This window comes from Gorilla gorilla, chromosome 17, assembly GCF_029281585.2.
Source record: "Gorilla gorilla gorilla isolate KB3781 chromosome 17, NHGRI_mGorGor1-v2.1_pri, whole genome shotgun sequence".
NCBI lineage: Eukaryota > Metazoa > Chordata > Mammalia > Primates > Hominidae > Gorilla > Gorilla gorilla.
This window is the reverse complement of record NC_073241.2, coordinates 88,021,483-88,042,250: the sequence shown is the minus strand read 5'-3', so window position 1 is coordinate 88,042,250 and position 20,768 is coordinate 88,021,483. Positions and strand designations below refer to the sequence as shown.

The 20,768-nt window shown below is 41.7% G+C and overlaps 1 protein-coding gene across 7 annotated transcripts in view; it reads right to left on the bottom strand.

Moving 5' to 3' along the window:
• Positions 1-20,768, bottom strand: part of MALT1 (MALT1 paracaspase) — a 76,834-nt gene that overhangs the window by 37,962 nt on the left and 18,104 nt on the right. For all 7 annotated transcript variants that reach the window (XR_010131248.1, XM_055368230.2, XM_019014170.4 and 4 more), the window contains 4 exons: positions 13,980-14,101; positions 9,583-9,733; positions 599-777; positions 83-179 (listed from right to left, as the gene is read on the bottom strand). Coding sequence is in view for 6 of the 7 variants with exons in the window: in XM_055368230.2 (XP_055224205.1) it covers positions 83-179; positions 599-777; positions 9,583-9,733; positions 13,980-14,101 (549 nt within the window). In the remaining variant the exon portion in view is untranslated. The remainder of the gene's footprint in view (positions 1-82; positions 180-598; positions 778-9,582; positions 9,734-13,979; positions 14,102-20,768) is intronic.

The following is a 20,768-nucleotide window of genomic DNA, read 5'->3' as shown; positions in this document are numbered from 1 at the left end:
TAATTTCTTTTGCTTAAATGTTGCAGTTTATATAGCTTATATTATAGTCCACTTGTCAGAACACTGGGGAAATACTTCTTACCTATGATGATTTCTACCTTCTTGCTATCTTGACTGTCTCGATCATTATATACATGACACCAGTAGGTTCCTTGGTGTTCCAAATCCACATAAGGCACCTATATCAATATTAGAACATGTAAATGCTTCCTCTTCAATTTTAATGGCTTGGAGAAAAAATCATTTTGTGTTTTAAAAATACGCTCCAAAACATAACATCTTAGAAGGCTTTAGACATTTGTTACATTAGCTCCATTCATCAGGTTAAATACCAGCAAGTAAATGTTGTAATGATTCCAACAGTGCTGAGTTTCATGCAATACTATTTGACATTTTACATATAAGCCTGAGTTGAATTCTAGCACTTTAGCAAATATAAGAGCTAGTTAATATGAAATCATAAGGGACTTTAAATAAAAATACTGAAAACATTAAAACATCTGAAAGGATATGAGTTTTAATATTCACCTTATATTTCAATTGTACCATTTGTTTTACATGTTAACTCCCCCAAAAGACCCCAAAATCAACTTCCTACCATGTATAGCTTTTTGGTCTCATGTGTTAATGGTAATTCATTTTTGAACCACTGGTAGTGAGGAATAGGGCTTCCAACAGCAACACACTGTAAAACCAATGTGCTGCCTGGCATCAGCTTTTGGGAAGTTGGTTCAACACAGATTTGCAACTTGGATTCAGAGACGCCATCAACACTTCCTTAAATTAAAAGAAAAAATAAAATCTCTAGGTTAAAAATAAAAATAAAATTTCCCTATAATTAAAGAGATGTGTCAAGTTCCCCCTTCATTTGTTACAATCTTTAATAACATTTCCCAAACTGTTTAAAAAAACCATAGCACTCATAGAAATATTACCAGATAGTCTGTGGCCAAAAGAATGCTGTGGACAAATAAACTTAGAAAATTCTGGGTTAAACACATTTCTCGATTGCAGGACTTCTCAAAGCTTTAAAAGTGTTAGTATGAATTGTCAATTAAGGAGAGGAATATAGTTCAAGTGTCTTCTAAATGTGTTTGGCTGCAGAATCTTTTTGATCGAGGCAAACAACTTATTAACATCTTGAACGATATTGGCATTTAACATGGAAAGCTCTAAGTTCCGTTCTTTGACATACTGAAATAAGTTTTGTAACCCGCACTGAATAAATATGGGTGAGTTATCACTAACATTTCTACCCCAGGCAGATATTAGACATCATTTACTTAACACTCATTTAATACTCTTTAAGTTTCCTGAAGGCAAAGAGCTTGTCAATTTTATGCAACAAGTCTCCATTATGAAACTCAGTGTCTAACACATTACAGGTTATCAGTAATATTCATTGAATGAATATGATTCCACTTATAGATATATTATTACATGCACAAAAATAGTCTAGAAAGATATACACTGCTCTCTTAATTCATCAGGATTATTTCTGGAGACTGCTCCACTCCCACATGGACACCTTACCTGGGCTTTGATATCCTGCTCTGGGTCATCCCAGTCCCTTCCCACTGCCTCCCACCCCACACAAATGTCTACCATGTTTGGCGCCATCTAATGCCTTTCGAACTGAGTTGACAAGGAAGGGTAAGCCAGCTGAATGTTTTACAAAATTTCAAAGGCAGACTGTGAGCTGGCATTAGGGTAACCAGTGGTCTCAGTTTGCCTAGGACAGAAAGGTTTCCCAGAATGCAGCACTTAAAAGTGCTAAGACTAGGAAAGTCCTGGGAAAACCAGATGGCTGGTCATCCCTAGCGGGCATGACCAATTAGATCCTCAAGGAACCCCAGCTGCAAAAGATTCTGCCTCACTCACCAACTCCCTCTCTTGGGCCCTTCTCAAGTGCTCTTGCAGAAGGCGAAAGAGGAGAGGAGAGCTAAAAGATCACCTGTGAAGTGCAGGTCCACAGGGCCTGTTGAAGGCTGATGGCACAACAGAGGCCTGAGGGAAACCCTTGGAGGCCCACGAGGCCCTCAGTGAATGCAGTGCCTTTGCTTTCCAAGGCTGGCTGGGGGCAAGGCAGCTAGGCAAGGGGGTCTCAGACCCCCTGAGACATAGAAGAGACAAGGGTGGGGTTGGTGAACAAAAATGCTTCAGTGGTTCAATAAGCTGAGACTCTGGATGTAAAGTGGAGAGAGATCTCTTGCAGTTTGGCACTAGAGCTGTAAAACAGAGATTTCTAGTCTTCTCGATATGTCAATTTCAGTCCTGCCAAAGGGAAATCCTCATTCTACCCTCAATTCCGTCAGTAGTAAACTGAATATATCTAAAGCACAGACCTAACAACTACAAACTGGATGGACTCATACCCCTATTCTAGTAGCCATTACGAGGGGTGTGTCTAGTTCCTGGGCATAAAAATATTAATTTCAATCTCTATATGTTAATGTGTAATATGTTAATCTCATATGTTAATGCTATTTTTCTTTTATACTCAATGTTCAGCATTGAATAAATAATTATGAGACTTATGAAGAAGAAAGAAAATGTAACCCTGTCAGGGGCTGGGGAGCTAGGGTAGGGACAGCATTAGGAGAAATACCTAATGTAGATGACAGGTTAATGGGTGCAGCAAACCACCATGGCATGTGTATACCTATGTAACAAACCTGCACGTTCTGTACACGTATCCCAAAACTTAAAGTGTAATTAAAAAAAAAATTTCTAATGTTGAAATAGCCTCACATTTCTAAAATAAACCATGTTTACTTGTTAAAAAAAAAAGAAAAAGAAAAAGAAAAGCAGAGCTGGCCTACATTCTGGAATTATCAGATAGAGACTCACACTAATTCTCCAGATCTTAAAGGATCTGGAGAAAAAGGCAGCTAATCAACTTGCACAGAAGATGGTGGCCAACTTACAATTTCAGCAGTGAGAACTTGAAGAAAAAAAAAGAGCCAAATGGAAATAACAGAAATTTAAAATATCAAGATTTCCACTCATCAGTGCATTCGATGGGCTTACCAGCAAACTGGTCACACCAAAAAATCAGTAATCTTGAAAACAGGTTAAAAGAAATTTAACTGGAAACAAAAGAGATAAAGTGAAGGAAAGAAAAAAAAAAAAAGAGCTTACAAGATCTGTGGGACAATATCAAATAGTCTAACATACATATAATTAAGAGTCCCAGAAAGAAAGTAGAAGAAAAATATTTGGAGATTATGGCTAAAAATGATTCAAAATTGACGAAAGATAACTTACAGGTCCAAGAATCAGAGAATTCCAAGCAGGAAAAATTCAAGGGAGCAATTACAAAAGGAATAAATAAATTTCCATGATAAACAATGGAGGCCAAAAGACAATGGAATGGCATCTTTACAGTGGTGAAAACAAACCAACACACCTCTAAAATTCTATACACGACAAAAATATCCTTCAAAAATGAAGACAACAGATTAACAGAATTCAAATGCTGAGATAATTTGTCTACAAATTATTTCACAAATAATTTTTACAAATTATTACAGAAAAACAGCAGACCGTAACCATAAGAAGTGTTAAGAGGAATTCTTCAGCCAGAAGGGAAATTTTACTTGATAGCAACCTGGGTCAGAAGGAAAGACTCAAGAGTGCCACAACAGGTAACTATGTCAGTGAATATTTTAAACAAAATCTTTAAAAATTATACACACGTGGGCTGGGCACGGTGGCTCACGCCTGTAATCCCAGGAGTTTGGGAGGCCGAGGCAGGTGGATCATTAGGTCAGGAGTTCAAGACCAGCCTGGCCAAGATGGTGAAACGCCATCTCTACTAAAAATACAAAAATTACCCGGACACAGTGGCAAGAGCCTGTTATCCCAGCTATTCAGGAGGCTGAGGCAGGAGAATCAGTTGAATCTGGGCGGCAGAGGTTTCAGTGAGCCGAGATCACGCCACTGCACTCCAGCGTGGGTGATAAGAGTGACTCACCCCGTCTCTACTAAAAAATACAAAAAATTAGCCGGGCGTGGTGGCGGGCGCCTGTAGTCCCACCTACTCGGGAGCCTGAGGCAGGAGAATGGCGTGAACTCGAGAGGCAGAGCTTGCAGTGAGCCAAGATCGTGCCATCGCACTCCAGCCTGGGCAACAGAGAGAGACTCCATCTCAAAAAGTCAGGAAACAACAGGTGCTGGAGAGGATGTGGAGAAATAGGAACACTTTTACACTGTTGGTGGGACTGTAAACTAGTTCAACTATTGTGGAAGTCAGTGTGGCGATCCCTCAGTGATCTAGAACTGGAAATACCATTTGACCCAGCCATCCCACTACTGGGTATATACCCAAAGGACTACAAATCATGCTGCTATAAAGACACATGCACACGTATGTTTACTGCGGCATTATTCACGATAACAAAGACTTGGAACCAACCCAAATGTCCAACAATGATAGACTGGATTAAGAAAATGTGGCACATATACACCATGGAATACTATGCAGCCATAAAAAATGATGAGTTCATGTCCTTTGTAGGGACATGGATGAAATTGGAAATCATCATTCTCAGTAAACCATCGCAAGAACAAAAAACCAAACACCGCATATTCTCACTCATAGGTGGGAATTGAACAATGAGATCACATAGACACAGGAAGGGGAACATCACACTCTGGGGACTGTTGTGGGGTGGGGGGAGGGGGGAGGGATAGCATTGGGAGATATACCTAATGCTAGATGACGAGATAGTGGGTGCAGCGCACCAGCATGGCACATGTATACATATGTAACTAACCTGCACAATGTGCACATGTACCCTAAAACTTAAAGTATAATAAAAATAAATAAATAAATAAATACACACACACACACACACACACACACACACACACACACACACACACACGTACCTTTACAAGATTGCTCAAAAGTAAATGTCGAAGTAAAATATATGACAACAAATATACAATGGGGGGCACAATTAAAGTATACTATATAAGGTTCTTATATTTTAAGGTAGAATATGTAGAAAGTTTACTACAATAAGTTAGAGGCATACTGTAATCTCTAAAACAGCCACTAAAAAATAACACTAAGACACAGCTAAAGTCAATAAAGGAGATAAAATGGAATATTAAAAAATGCTTTTTTGGCCGGGCGCGGTGGCTCACACCTGTAATCCCAGTCCAAAAGAGGTCAGGAAAGGAGGATCAAAAGAGAACAGATGAGAGTAACTGAAAACGAACATCAAGATGTCAGACTTAAACATAATCACATTATATGTAAATGGACTAAACACCTTAAAAGAGACTTTTTTCTAGACTAGAGCAAAAAGCAACACTTACCTGTATTCTGTCATCTAAAATGAAACTTTAAACAAAGACATTCCAAACTAAAAGAATGAAAAATATATACTATACAAAAAAGCTTATGAAAGAAATGCCATGGTTCTGGCCAGGCGCGGTGGCTCATGCCAGTAATCCCAGCACTTTGGGAGGCCGAGGTGGGCGGATCGCTTGAGACCAGCCTGGGCAACATGATGAAATCCCGTCTCTACCAAAAATATAAAAAATTAGCCAGGTGCAGTGGTGCACGTGTGTGGTCCCAGTTACTCAGGAGGCTGAGGTAGGAGCATCATTTGAGCCTGGGAGGCAGAGGTTGCAGTGAGCCATGATCGTGCCACTGCACTCCAACCTCGGTGACAGAATGAGACCCCCTCTCAAAACAAAACAAAAAAGAAAGCTTCCATGGCTATATTAGTATCACACAAAGTAAACTTCAAGAAAAAGAGGATTACCAGAGATAAAGGAGCATTTCATAATGACCAAAAGCTTAATTCATCAATAAGAGCTAACAACCAATGTTGGCCAAGATATGGGGCGAGTAACCTGAATTCTCATACGCTGTTGGTGGTAATGCAAAAAATGGTAAACTATTTTGGAAACTTTGGCAGTTAAGAAAAATTAAACATATATCTACTCTATGATTTAGCAATTCCACTTCTATGTAATTATCCAGAAGAAATAAAACATATGTCCAGAAAAGGCCTTGTATGAGAATATTCATCATAGCTTTATTCATAATATTCCAAAACTGGACACAAACTAAATGTCTATCAACAAGAGAATGAATAAACAAACTAGTCAATCCATACAATGGAATGTTACTCAGCAAAAAGATGGGACTGCCTAATGATACACTGAACAACATGAGTAAATTTTAAAAACATTATGCTGAGTGGAAGAAGCTGAATATAAAATATCTAGACTGGTCAATGACTATATATATGTTAAATGGGTACATATACCCATGTTATATATATGTTAAAACTCAATGGACTGTACACGTATCTGTACATTGTATTGTATATAAATTACCCCTTAATAAAAAATGGGATAAAAAAGTTAAATAAAATTGAGAAAGGTTGATATGGGTTGGCTGTGTCCCCACCCAAATTTCATCTCGAACTGTAATCCCCACATGTTGAGGGAGGGACCTGGTGGGAAGCGATTGGATCATGGGGGCAGTTTCCCCCATGCTGTTCTCGTGACAGTGAGTTCTCACAGATCTGGTTATTTACATGTCTGGCATTTCCCGTTTGCTCTCTCTCCCTCCTGCCACCATGTAAGACATGCCTTGCTTTCCTTTCACCTTCCACCATGATTGTAAGTTTCCTGAGGCCTCCCCAGCCATGCAGAACTGTGAGTCAATTAAAACTCTTCTGTTTATAAATTACCCAGTCTCAGATAGCACCTCTATAGCAGTGTGAGAATGGGCTAATGCAGAGGTGCATGAGGTATTTTTTATTTAAAGAAAATGGTGATATTTTCTCTTTTTTTTTTGAGATGGAGTCTCACTCTGTCACCCAGGCTGGAGTGCCATGGTGCGATCTTGGCTCACTGCAACCTCCGCCCCCTGGGTTCAAGCGATTCTACTGCCTCAGCCTCCTGAGTAGCTGGGATTACAGTCACGGGCCACCACACCCAGCTAATTTTTGTATTTTTAGTAGAGACAGAGTTTCACCATGTTGGTCAGGCTGGTCTCAAACTCCCGATCTCGTGATTTGCCTGCCTCGGCCTCCCAAAGTGCTGGGATTACTGGTGTGAGCCACCACGCCTGACCAATATTTTATTTCTCAACAACCTTAACGTCATTTGAGTTTACGGAAGACTAAAGTGAGAGAAAAGAATGAGACAGCAGCATTTTAACTCTTTTAACAAAGTGTTTTCCTCCCTATCCTTCTTTTTGTCCAGCAAATACAACAAAGAACATGGTTCTTGATTGTGCACCAAATAAACAAAATAATATCTGACAACTACTCTTTAGAGGAGACTGGTTTTTTGTCTTGATCAATGCTAGTTATTGAACTAAAAAGATGGAGCAGAGTGAGTAGCAAAGCAGTCTGATGAATGTTTCCTTGCAGTGAACGATACACTACATGGCCTTTAGTGCTGACATCAACGCTAGAGTTTTTTTCCACAAGATAATTTTTTAGGAGCAATACAATAGTTTGGGAGAAAAATACGCATTATGGAAAAGAATTGAAAAGTGAGCAGCAAGACTACTATATGAGAGTTTTTTCTCCTACAAAACTGAAGACCACAACATTCAAATTCATAACAAACTGACCTCTTCTTGATTCATATCCTAATTATAGAACTCAAGACTATCAGTTCTCAAATGCTATGTGCTTATCTACTGATCTACTTTTTATAATGATCATATTTAGTATTCATGAGTAAGAGTAACTTCAGGAAATAGCATTTTTCCATGATGTTAGTTTCACAATGTTTCTTTTTCTTATTTTTTGAGACAGGGTCTTGCTGTCACCTAGGCTGGAGTGCACTGGTGTGATCTCAGCTCACTGCAACCTCCGCCTCCCGGGCTTGAGTGATCCTCACACCTCAGCCTCCTGAGTTGCTGCGACTACAGGTGTGCACCTGCAGGCCCCATTTTTTTTTTTTTTTTGCATTTTTTTTGTAGAGATAGGGTTTTGCCATGTTGCCCAGCGTGGTCTTGAACCCCTGGCCTCAAGTGATTCACCCGCCCCAGCACCCCAGCTTCCCAAAGTACTAGGATTACAGGTGTGAGCTACCATGCCAGATCCACAATCTGTTTCTTAAATAAGGAAGTGTTCTAGATATCAAGAATCCTTCAGAGATTTTTAGGTAGCTTTGAATTTGTGCTTTAAATGTAAGAATATTAAATGTTTTTGATGGAAATATTTCCATCTCTGTTAAACAGAATTCACCCTGGTTCTTCATTCTGTCAACAAACATCTACTGAGTGCTATTGGTTATTGAGTGTTTGTTTTTACGAAAGATTATTAAGACCGAGACTTTCCCTTCAGGAGTTCATTTAGATAGGGAGACAAGCCTGACAACACAAACAACCAAAATATAGAAATACGTTCAAAAGATTAACTTTTGGGAGAAAGAGGTGGTAGCAAGAAAGTCTTCCTGCTTTCTATTGCAGCAGATAATCTTTCCTGATAGTTGTGTAAGTAGTTTGGGGTCAGGGGCTCTCTCTCATGCTTAGTTTAAAATAGCTGTAACATCGAAGCCCAAGGCTGTGCCTCATGAGGGTGGTCAATGAATTGCATAACTGGTAAGCGACTACTACCTGCCAGGCTTTGTCCTAAGAACTAGAAAGAGAAAAGGGAACTCCTTATCCCTACACTGCTCAGACAGCTAGCAAACAAATAATTTCAAAATCAATGCAACAAGTTCTATAATAGAGGTAAAATCAGAATGCCAAGGCAGCAGAGGGAGCTGAGGCTTGAAAGAGTCATAAAAGTATGACAGGCAGAAAAGGTATTCAAGATGGAAGGAAGAAGTGATGCAAAGATGTGGAGTGTGAATATGCAAGACATTTCGAGACCATGGAAGCAGCAGGGAGAAACTAAGTTGAATATAGGTGCCGTGTGTGAGGGCAGAGTAATGGAACACGAAGGAAGGCAAACTTGAAGAGGTCAGTGGCAGGGACCAGACTGAGGCCTGTCTATGTCATCCTAAAGTATCTGCACACACACATATATGTGTGTGTGCATGTGTGAACGTGCGCGCACACACACAGAAGGACAATTAAAGCAGGCCGGGCATGCTGGCTCACACCTGTAATCCCAGCACTTCAGGAGGCTGAGGCGGGTGGGTCACCTGAGGTTGGGAGTTCAAGACCAGTCTGGCCAACATGGTGAAACCCCACTTCTACTAAAAATACAAAAATTACCCAGGTGTGATAGCATGTGCCTGTAATCCCAGCTACTCAGGAGGCTAAGGCAAGAGGAATCACTTGAACCTGGGAGGCGGAAGTTGCAGTGAGCTGAGATCAGATGGCACCACTGCACTCCAGCCTGGGCAACAAAAAGACTTTGTCTTAAAAAACAAAAAACAACAAAACCAAAAACTAAATTAAAAAAAAAAGAAAGACAAAGCACATGGATAAAATCTTAACAATGGTTGACATTATAATGGATGAAGTACCTATGTGAAATTTTGCTATGCTTTTTGATACTTTGAAATTGTTTAAAAGTAAACATTTAAAATAAAATAAAATATGGGGAATCCCCATCCCAACATTCAGCTTCTTTCGTTACTTACTCCGGAAGCTCTCTGGGACGTCGCAAACATCCAGCTGTGACCACTGGCTGAATTCAAAGGTGAAATTGTTATTAACTCGACAGACATAAAAGCCTGCATCTTTTACATGCACTGCATTAAAAATAAGCTCTGATGTATTTCCATTTGGAATCTGTGAAAGAATCAATAAGAGAAGTGGATGACTCATCAAAAACACACCTTATAAAATATGCTGTACAAAATCTATGATTTCAGTATGAAGCTTTGAAAGTGCAACATTTTTCCCCCAAGTTCTAAAACATTTCTGAGTTAAAAACAGTAACGCTTTGAATTATTTAGGACTGAAGTATTAAAAATCCAGTCTTTTACAAATCCATAAACCAGAGAGTTAAGCTGGCCCCCAAACATCTTCCAAAGGCTCACTAACAGAGAACTATTTGCTCTGGCATTTAAGAGCTCAATCACTGAGTACTGAAAGAATCTACAACTGCAACATTTATGAGTTTAGCAGCCATACAACATACAAACACCACAGCGGCATAGAGAAAACACAGAGAATTGGGCTTGGCTATTGCTTTCAGCTCTGACCACATTAGCTGGGAAGACATGGGCAAGTTATTTCACCTTGAGACCCCGGACCTTCTGATCTGCAAAATTCTGTAAGAGGATAAACTCCTTAACCAAACAATATCCAATCTCCTTCAAGATCTAGACAGAGAAGAGCTATGGAAAGCATATCAATGAGACAGTAAGATGGGATGGCCATCCACAGTCCCCACCTCCAATAGTAAGGTTTCTTTTATTAATGCTTTTTCTGCTCCCAGCAATTGATCAGCTACACCCAACTTTGGCACATTGCCAAGGGGCTTACTCAAGTGCCTCATTACAATAACTCCCTTGCAAAGAACAGGTTAATCTGATGATTTAAAATCTGAAATATTCCCAAATTCAAAACTCTTTGAGCACCTCCATCATGCTCACTGGAACATTTCAGATTTGGGATGCTGAACTTTTAAGTATACAATGCAAATATTTCAGCACCTAAAAAAAATCCAAAATCTGTAATACTTCTGGTCCCAAGCATTTCAGACAAGGGATATTCAACCTGTACTTTAACAAGCTCACCTCCTCCCTCTCCAAACCCCAAGTTACTGAACTCTACTCTCTCCCCTTTCAGTACCTACACCAAAGCAAGAGTATTTTGCTGAGGATGTGACAACTGGGATGACAGGCTGCACTTACAACTGCCTGACAATCCTACTATATTGTCCTAAATGTGTTTTCCTTCTAGACTATTGATGTATACTCTTTCCTCAAACTTCCTGTAATCCTAGTTCTCTTAGGCACTGACTTCAGATAGAAATTACCTCCTTTTTCTGCCAACAAATCACAAACTTATCCATGTCTGTACCTATTTATAACTGCTCTGTTCCCTCCTGTTAAAATGGAAGATGTATCCTCTTAACAAAGGCTACTTGGGCTGAAGATCTGTGGAGACCCACTCAGAACCCCTGAGTTGGTATGAAGATTATATTAAACTGAAGACATCTGGGACTCAACAGATACAGAAAGAAGTCTTCTCAGTCTTCCTTTATCTGACCCAAAACAGAAAGTTCTGGGAAATGAGGCTGCCATAAATTCCCTCTTGGGGCAGCTTTTACCCCCAGGAAACAGACCAAGAGTAAAACTACCATAAATCTCTCTTTGGGGACTTTACGGTCACAATGAAGAGGAGATACCACTGGTGCCTGCATGAACAACATTACCACAAACTTTGCTATCTTCCCTTGTTCTTCTCCCCTTTGTCTTTCCTGAAGAAACCCATCCATTATGCTCACAGTGCCCCTGCCTTTCCCTACTAAATTAGCTACATAACTTAACCAGTTAGCAAGCTACTCCTTCTGAAAGCTCTTGCATGCACACAAATAAGCTTTTTCTCCGTTAATCTGTCTTCTGTCAATTAATTTTCCAATCTTCAACACCTCAGTATATAACACATCTCAGATGCTCATGTGGAAAGCCTAAGGGGTCATCCTTGATTTCTCTTCCTTCTCCCCATGCTCTAAATCTAATCTGTCAGCTTAGTTGACTCTCTCTAAAATATACACTGAATTATGCACTTTGATCCACCTTCTCTTCTCCACGCTACTGCTACTTCCAGTCAAGCACAGGTATTAGACAACTGCTCATCTTGCTGTTCTCTGCTTCCTTCAAGCAGCACGTTTATGTTTTAAAAACATGAATCCTAGTCGGGTGCAATAGCTCACGCCTGTAATCCCAGCACTTTGGGAGGCTGAGGCAGGTGGATCACGAGATCAGGAGATTGAAACCACCCTGGCCAACATGGTGAAACCCCGTCTCTCCTAAAACACAAAAAATTAGCTGGGCGTGGTGATGCGCGCCTGTAATCCCAGCTACTCAGAAGGCTGAGGCAGGGTAATCGTTTGAACCAGGGAGGCAGAGGTTGCAGTGAGCCGAGATCGCGCCACTGCACTCCAGCCTGGCGACAGAGCGAGACTCCATCTCAAAAAAAAAAACAAAAAAAAAACAACAAAACAACAACAACAAAAAACCCACGAATCCTACCATGTTACTTCCCTTGCTTAAAACCTTAGTAGCTTCTCATATTATGTCGCCACCCTGTTGATTTTCCTCATAGCTCTTAACTCACAGGAATTAACAGTACTTGCTCTGTCCCCACTGGCGTGTAAGCTCTTTGAGGGCAGAGACCTTCTGGTCAGTGCTGTATCATCACACCTAGAACATGGCCCGGCACAAAACAGGTGCTCAACAAGCACTTGTTAAGTAAACATCTCCTACAATACTCCTATGATCATGTGGTTTTACAAAACTTGACTTAAGAGTTTTAAAATCCATTACAACTCTTCAACTCTAAGATGCATTTTCCATCCCCTACATTTCTACCTTTCTCCAATCAGGACATAGCTTACATATGATATACTTAATGTAGTAGGGTTTTTCCACTATTTCTCCTCAAAGGGCATTTAATAAAATGAAAGTAACTTTGCAATTGAGAAAATATGATAAAAAAATACCTTTAGGTACCATCTTTCGAGAGCCTAGGCACGTAAAACATCCTGTCTACTTAATTCTCACAACCTCTGATGATAGGAATTCACGTGGCTAATAATGGCAGTCAGAGTTCCAACACAGACCTATCTAGTGCCAAAGCTACATGCAATCTTTGTACTACATTCCACGTTGCTCTGTCTTACCTCTGTGTAACAGACGGAAACAAAATCGTATAAAACCACAGAATTCACCTACAGTATGAGGCAATCCAATTAAAGGAAAAGTCATTCTCAGAACAGCTTTTATTTAGTTTCAGATTTGCAAAGGGAGACGTGACATCAAGTTTGGAAGAAAGCTGAATTACTGGGACTAACAGAGTGAAAAGAATATGGACTTTCAAGGTACTGTGGAAGTGGGAGGAGGATAGAGAGGGATGAGGGGATCGAAGATAAAAGCCCACAGAAGTGGGACTCAATGCAGGCAGCCAGCCCACTGAGAAATCCCCAGTGCAAGATGGCTCAAGGAACTCTGAAGAAAAGAGAATTCTAAAATGTGATTTTAAATTATTTGTTGGGTGCTGCAGGGATCCAATCATTTCACAAAAGGAATAAATGGCCCATTCTGCCAATCTGAATTTTACTTCAGAATCTACCACAAGGTCCTAAATCTTCCGATACAGATAAAACAGTGATGTGGAATTCTTTTTTTTTTTTCTTTTTTCTTTTTTTTTTTTTTGAGACGGAGTCTGGCTCTGTCGCCCAGGCTGGAGTGCAGTGGCGCCATCTCAGCTCACTGCAAGCTCTGCCTCCCGGGTTCACGCCATTCTCCTGCCTCAGCCTCCTGAGTAGCTGGGACTACAGGCGCCCGCCACGACGCCCGGCTAATTTTTTTTTGTATTTTTAGTAGAGACGGGGTTTCACCATGTTAGCCAGGATGGTCTCGATCTCCTGACCTCGTGATCCGCCCGCCTCGGCCTCCCAAAGTGCTGGGGAATTCTTAAAAAGAATAGCACATGAACTTTCCATATAGCCTTGAAAATCTTTTAAAGATTTTGGTTGGAACATAATCTGTTGTGAAGAGTTTGTATACACAAGAATGTACTGGTGATGTTTTATACTCGCTAACACTGTTGCCCTAAGTAATCCCTATTTTCCACAATTTTTAGAGTGGAGAACTGATTTCATTATTGTTTACAATGTTTTCATGAGACAATTCTGGAACTGTCTTACCAAAATAATGACTATTGACTACTTCAGTAATAACCTAGCAATGTCTATCAGACTCTTTTACCAAACTGTTAAAACTACATTTAGGACGATAATGTTAATTAATTCTCTATCATTCTCTCTCCTTGGAAGAATTAAAAGATATATTTAAAAAATTACCTCTTTATTCATTTTGAACCACTGATATTGAACAAAAGGATGTCCAGTTGCCCGGCAACACAGTTTCACAAACTGTCCAGCCAAGACTGCCTTTGACTCTGGGTTTATAGTAATCTTTATTCCTAAAAAAAAAAAAAAAAAATTAAAGTCACAAAAGAGGGATTTTCCTTGTTTATACATCTGAAACCAAAAATTGAAACATTTTAGAAATAACCTGCATATTTATCTTTGTCATAAATCACTCATTCACATCTCCTTCTCAATCAATTTACACTTTGTGAGTTGCAGCTTTTGTAAAATCAGAGGAAAGAAACTTACTTGCAGAAGACTTTGATCTATTGTACTTCCCCATGATTGGGTGGGGGAGAAAATTATTTACCATATTTCTTCAATTTCTAGAAGCTTTTTTTCCCCATATTCTAACACTTCTGAAATCAGGATGCACCTTATAACAGATGCCTGTCAGGCACAGCCACAGGGTAGTTCTCAGTGTTAGCTCATGGAAATGTTTGGTCATAAATGCTCATATGGCTGCCACTTCAGTCAAGTTATGTGCACTGTTAGTAACAGAAGTGTTAAGTTGCAATGTCTGCTATTGTCTGAATGTTTGCCCCCAAATTCACGCGCTGGAAACTGAATCCCCAATGTAACAATGTTGAGAGGTAGGGCCTAGCGGGAGGTTCTACCCTCACGAATGAATTAATGCCGCTGTAATAACAGGGTTTGCAGGTAGGTTCTCTCTCTTTTCTGCCACGTGAGGACACAGCAAGAAAGCCTTCATCAGAAGCTGGTTCTTTGATCATGGACTTCCCAGGCTCCAAAACTGTGAGAAATAAATGTCTCTTCTTTAAAAATTACCCAGTCTGTGGTACTGTATTATGGAAGCATGCAATGGACAAAGACAACACCACTGAAAACATCTTCAAATGACTGCATTATTTAGCATTGAAATGAAAATGATTTTGGAAGAGAAAGACACAGAAACAGAGCAGTGAGATATATATTTGATATACCTGTGACACAAACATTCCTCATTTGAGGAATAACTGCCAACATCTAAGCTTGGAAGACTTTTGACAGGAATTTGGAAGAAAATCCTAGTCAATAATGGAACACCCCCACTCCTTCTCTTGCCTCTCTCTCACTCACTCGCCCCAGGGAAGCACATGACTGTGGCAGGAGGCCATTCAGGTAGCCCTGCAGAGAGGCCCAAGTGGTAAAAGAGTATTAGTCCGTTTCACACTGCTGATAAAGGCATACCCACGACTGGGCAATTTACAAAAGAAAGAGGTTTAATAGACTTACAGTTCTACGTGGCTAGGGAGGACTCACAATCATGGTGGAAGGTGAAAGGCATGTCTCACATGGCGGCAGACAAACGAGAAGAAGGTGCAGGCAGGGAAACTCCTCTTTATAAAACCATCAGATCTCATGAGACTTATTCACTATCACAAGAACAGCAGAGAAAGACCTGCCCCCATGATTCAATTACCTCCCACTGGGTCCCTCCCACAACACGTGGGAATTCAAGATAAGATTTGGGTGGGAATACAGCCAAACCATATCTCTACAGAAAGAAACAGATCTCCCGCCACAGCCAGTGAGGAAATGAGGTCTCTTGACAACACCTGTGAGAGAGCCATCTGAGAAGAAGATCCTCCAACCCTGGGGAAACCTTCAGATGACTGCAGACCTGGCTGACAGTCTGACTGCTGCCTCACGAGAGACCCTCAGCCAGGACTACCCAGCTAAGCCACTTCTGGACTACTATCCTCAGAAACCGTGTGAGATAATAAACAGTTGTTGTTTTTCACTTCTGACTTGGGGGTAATTTATTATGCAGCAATAGATAACTGACATAAAAGAGACCAAAGCTAGAAAAGCTTACATTTGCAAAAGTTGTAATTAATAAAACTGGGTTAGCTGGCTTTTAGGAAGGAAAGAAAAAGATAATTAAAACTTATAAAACTTAATTTCCTGCACCTACTTTTATTTTCTTTCCTTGTCTATACTGAATGTGACCTCATAACAGTGTCTTTTTCTTCTACCACCCACCAATGCAAAGAAACAAAACAAGATTACAAGTAAAAAGGAAACAGTGTAAATAACAGTAATCTTAATACATCAAAGGTACTAAACTTTCTAGGAAAAAAAATAATGTTCATGAAAGTCATAGCACAAAGATACTAAATAAAAGCAAAATTAAAAATGAGTAAATATTTATTGTATACCTAGCACATTTGAGGGCCTTGAGAAGCCCTAGAAAATCTTTAGTAAATATAGTAGAGCCTCTCAGAATTTTAAACTCTTGCCAAGGGAGGACATTCATATTCACTAATCCTTTATGTCGAGGCCAAGTTAGTACAGGACGGATGAAGTTCAGAATTTTTCTGAAATCTGTGATACATGTTGGTAGGAAAGGGGGAAAATGGGATAAGCACTCTTGCTGAAGCCAGCAAATTCATAACACTGTATTTTAATGTCCCCACATTTACCGTTCATCTGCCAGGAGAGTTTTACATCACAACTTTAAAATACAAAGATTCTGATTTCCCAAGTTTCGATGTGACAGGAAAAAGTCGCAACAATGACAAAAGAGAACAAGTAATGAATCTAAAAAATATAGGAGTTTTGGCTATCCTGGCTTTAAATTTGAATGTCCTATAGCCACCACCAATTTTATATGTCCCAAATCCCTTCTGACACAAAATCTACTCCTCTGCCAGTCCCCACAGTTTCCCCATCTCAAAGATGGTAAACCAGTCTTACAGCCTACCACCATCCATCTGGTTACTCAGGACAAAAACTTTGCAGTTTCTTAGCATCATTCTTAAGGGCCCTAGGATTTTCAGAATGGTAAATGAGCACTGGCTTCAACGTAAAGTTGTCAGCTGCATTAGCCCCTAACGAGAGTCAGCCAGGCACTGACTTCTCTCTAGCTATCAAAGTTCTAGATGACATCTTCTTCCAATAGAAGGCTGTTTCATCTACACTGAAAAATCTGTTTATTATAGGCATTTTCTTTAATTATCTTAGCTAGATCTTTTATTGCTTCTTTGTTTTGAGACAAGGTCTCACTCTGTTACCTAGGCTGGAGTGCAGTGTCATGATCTCGCTCACTGCAACCTCCGCCTTCCAGGTGTAAGCAATTCTCCCACCTCAGCCTCCTGAGTGGCTGGGACTACAGGCAGGTGCCACTGTGCCTGGCTAATTTTTTGTATTTTTTGCAAAGACGGGGTTTCACCATGTTGCCCAGGCTGGTGTCAAACTCCTAAGCTCAAGCAATCCTCCTGCCCTGGCCTCCCAGAGTGGTGGGATTATAGACACCATGATCAATTACGAGCCACCATGCCTGGCATTAGCTAGATCTTCTGGATGACTTGCTGCAGCTTCTCCACCAGTACTTGCTGCTTCACTTTGCACTTTTATGTTACGGAGACAGCTTATTTCCTTAAACCTCATGAACCAACTTTTCTTCCGCAGCTTCCTCACCTCTCTGTCTTCACAGAAATGAGGCGAGTTAGGGCCTCACTCTGGATTAGGCTTTGGCTTAGGGGCATGCTGTGGCTGGTTTGATCTATCCAGACTACTACAACTTTCTCCATCTCAGCAATAAGGCTGTTTTGCTTTCTTATCATTCGTGTGTTCACTGAAGTAGCATTTTTAATTACCTTCAAGAACTTTTCTTCTGCATTCGCAACTTGGTTAACTGGCACAAGAGGCCTAGCTTTCAGCCTATCTCAGCTTTTGATATGCCTTCCTCATTAAGTAAAATCAATTCTAGCTTTTGATTTAAAGTGAGAGACATGTGACTCTTCCTTTCACCTGAACACTTAGAGACCACTGTAGGGTTATTAATCAGCCTAATTTCAATATTGTTGTGTGTCACTGTTCTTTCACTTGAACACTTAGAGACGACTGTAGGGTTATTAATCAGCTTAATTTCAATATTGTTGTGTCTCAGGGAATAGGGAGGCCCAAAGAGGGAGGGGGGAGGTGGGAGAGGAAGAGGGACAGGGAGGGAGGGAGGGAGAGAGAGAGTGAGAGTGAGAGAGTGAGAGAGAGAGAGAGAGAGAGAGAGAGAGAGGAATGGCCAGTCGGTGGAGCAGCTGGAATACACATGACATTTATCAATTAAGCTCAACTTCTTATAGGGGCATAATTTGTGGCACCCCAAAACAATTATAATAGCTTTTTTTTCCTTTGCAATGCAAGGGCTCTTTATTGTCAGTGAGACCACCAGGCTAGATGAGCACTGAGGCTCCAGGGGGACCCCAGGCCCTCTTCAGTGGGAGAAGGCAAAGGTGGGTTTCGGGCCTCAGAGTGGTCCTTGGCTCACGTAGCACCATGTAAATACAGAGCTAAAAACTTCCTGGATGTCTCCCACTGGAAACCAGTCAGCCCAACACATTCCACAACCACCCTCTTTTTTTTTTTTTTTTTTTTTTTTTTTGAGACGGAGTCTCGCTCCGTCACCCAGACTGGAGTGCAGTGGCGCGATCTTGGCTCACTGCAACCTCTATCTCCCAGGTTCAAGCAATTCTCCTGCCTCCGTCTCCTGAGTAGCTGGGATTACAGGCACGTGCCACCATGCCTGGCTAATTTTTTGTTTTTTTTGTTTGTTTGTTTGTTTTTTGAGACGGAGTCTCGCTCTGTCGCCCAGGCTGGAGTGCAGTGGCGCAATCTCGGCTCACTGCAAGCTCCGCCTCCCGGGTTCATGCCATTCTCCTGCCTCAGCCTCCTGAGTAGAGTAGCTGGGACTACAGGTGCCCGCCACTACGCCCAGCTAATTTTTTGTATTTTTAGTAAAGACGGGGTTTCACCACGTTAGCCAGGATGGTCTCGATCTCCTGACCTCGTGATCCACCCACCTCAGACTCCCAAAGTGTTGGGATTACAGGTGCGAGCCACTGGGCCCGGCCCCACCTTCTTTTTGATCACTGGGAGACACCAAAAATGCTGAGAGTAGCTGGCATGATTCCACCCAGACCAAACTCTTGCCACACTTGTTAAGAGGCCAGGTCTGTGTTCTACTGTAACACCAGGAAATGGAATGCACGTCCGTCTGTGCATGTACTCTGCACAACCACGGGCTGCTCCGAGATCTTGGTGTCATTCCCACAGAGGAGCTGGGCCTGAGCCAGGGCAATGCCAAAAGCAAACAGGATCATCTTGGCCCACAGCTGATCTGGTTGAAGGTTACGTGGTTGCAAATCGGCTTTCTCCAGGAAGTGCAGGATATGGAGATAGGGGTAAGGATAGCCCTCCCAGAATCCTGTGTCATCTTTCACATCAGAAACATTGCATTCCTGAAGATCAGTAGTGGGGAGAGGGGACAGAAGGCCTCGAGAACATGATTTTTAGTAGCTTCAACCTCTTCTCTGGAGGAGATGGCGGGGGCAGAGGATCCTTGGCACTCAGCCGGCTCCACTAGAACCATGACCCTGAAGAACAGACACAATTCCAGGTGGTGGATAACGTGGAGTTTTGGGCACAAATCTGCCTGGCCAGAGAAGGATGCCTGAGAATCTGAGACTTACACAACTGTATCAGACTGTCCACAATGACCAGACAGCAGGCCTCTCTCCTGGGGCCGTCCTCAGTACAGTGCCAGAGACAGGCATGAGAGATCGAATTCAGAAGACGCTCATCTTGGTTCTCTATGTGGTTCCTTGTATCATCAACAAGGCCAAGTACTTTCTCAGGAAGGCATTATATTAACTTGGCCTCGGTAAGCCAGAGGGCCTGCTTGACACCCCTGAGAAGGCGGCAACGCTGGTGAAAGACATAGCAGGCCTGGTCTTTGTATGGTGGCTGCTCGTGAATGGAGCTTGAGCAGCAGAACTTTGGGTGCTTCGAGCCAGGGTCCCAGGGTCGTGAACGGGGTGAACAGAATTTTGGGTGTTTCTACCCAGAGTCCCAGGGCAGGAAGATCAGCGGTGGCAGCCCGGGCGTGAAGTACGTCTCTCTCACAGATGGGGTGGGCTCCAGTCCAGGGATCTCGTACACTCCATCCAGGGGAGGAGGCTCTGGCTTCCACATGGAGTGCATGCCCCACTCACAGGCTCCACCTCTCGGGGCCCCGAAGCTCCCAAGGTTGAGCTGCCTGGAGCTAGTCAGTGCCTGCCTAGCGGCATCATACTGATCTGCCAACACCATACTGATCTGGTCTTAAGACCACCACCTGGATGCCACCATCTTACCAGGCACCAACAATCACAGTAGTAACACCAAAGATCACCGATCACAGATCACCACGACAGATATAATGAAAAAGTTCAAAATACTGTAAGAGTTACCAAGGTGTGACACAGAGATATGAAGTAGGCACATGCTATTGGAAAAATGGCACTGACAGACTTGCTAGACACAGGGGTGCAGCAAGCTTTCAACTTGCAGAAACTGAAGTATCTGCAAAGTGCAATAAAGTGAAGCATAATAAAACAAAGTGTGCCTGTACTTAGAATAAAAAATCCAAATTCCTTACCATGGCTACAAAGTCCTCCACGAACTGCTCCTTTGGCCCCTCCGCTCTTCTCCAGGCTCACCAAGCTCCAGCCATACTGGGCCTCCTTCCTTCTACAAGCCGAGCTCTTTTCTGCCTTTCCACTTACCAGTCCTCTGCTGGGTTCTCCCCATAAGCTCCGCTTTGCCATCCCCCGCAACCGCCACCCCACTGGCTTCCACTATTCTACTGTTTCATGGCAGGCTCTTTCCTCATCATCCAGGTTTCTTACTAAAATATCACCAGCTTCTCTGGGAAATGTCTCTAAATTAGGTACCCTCCCA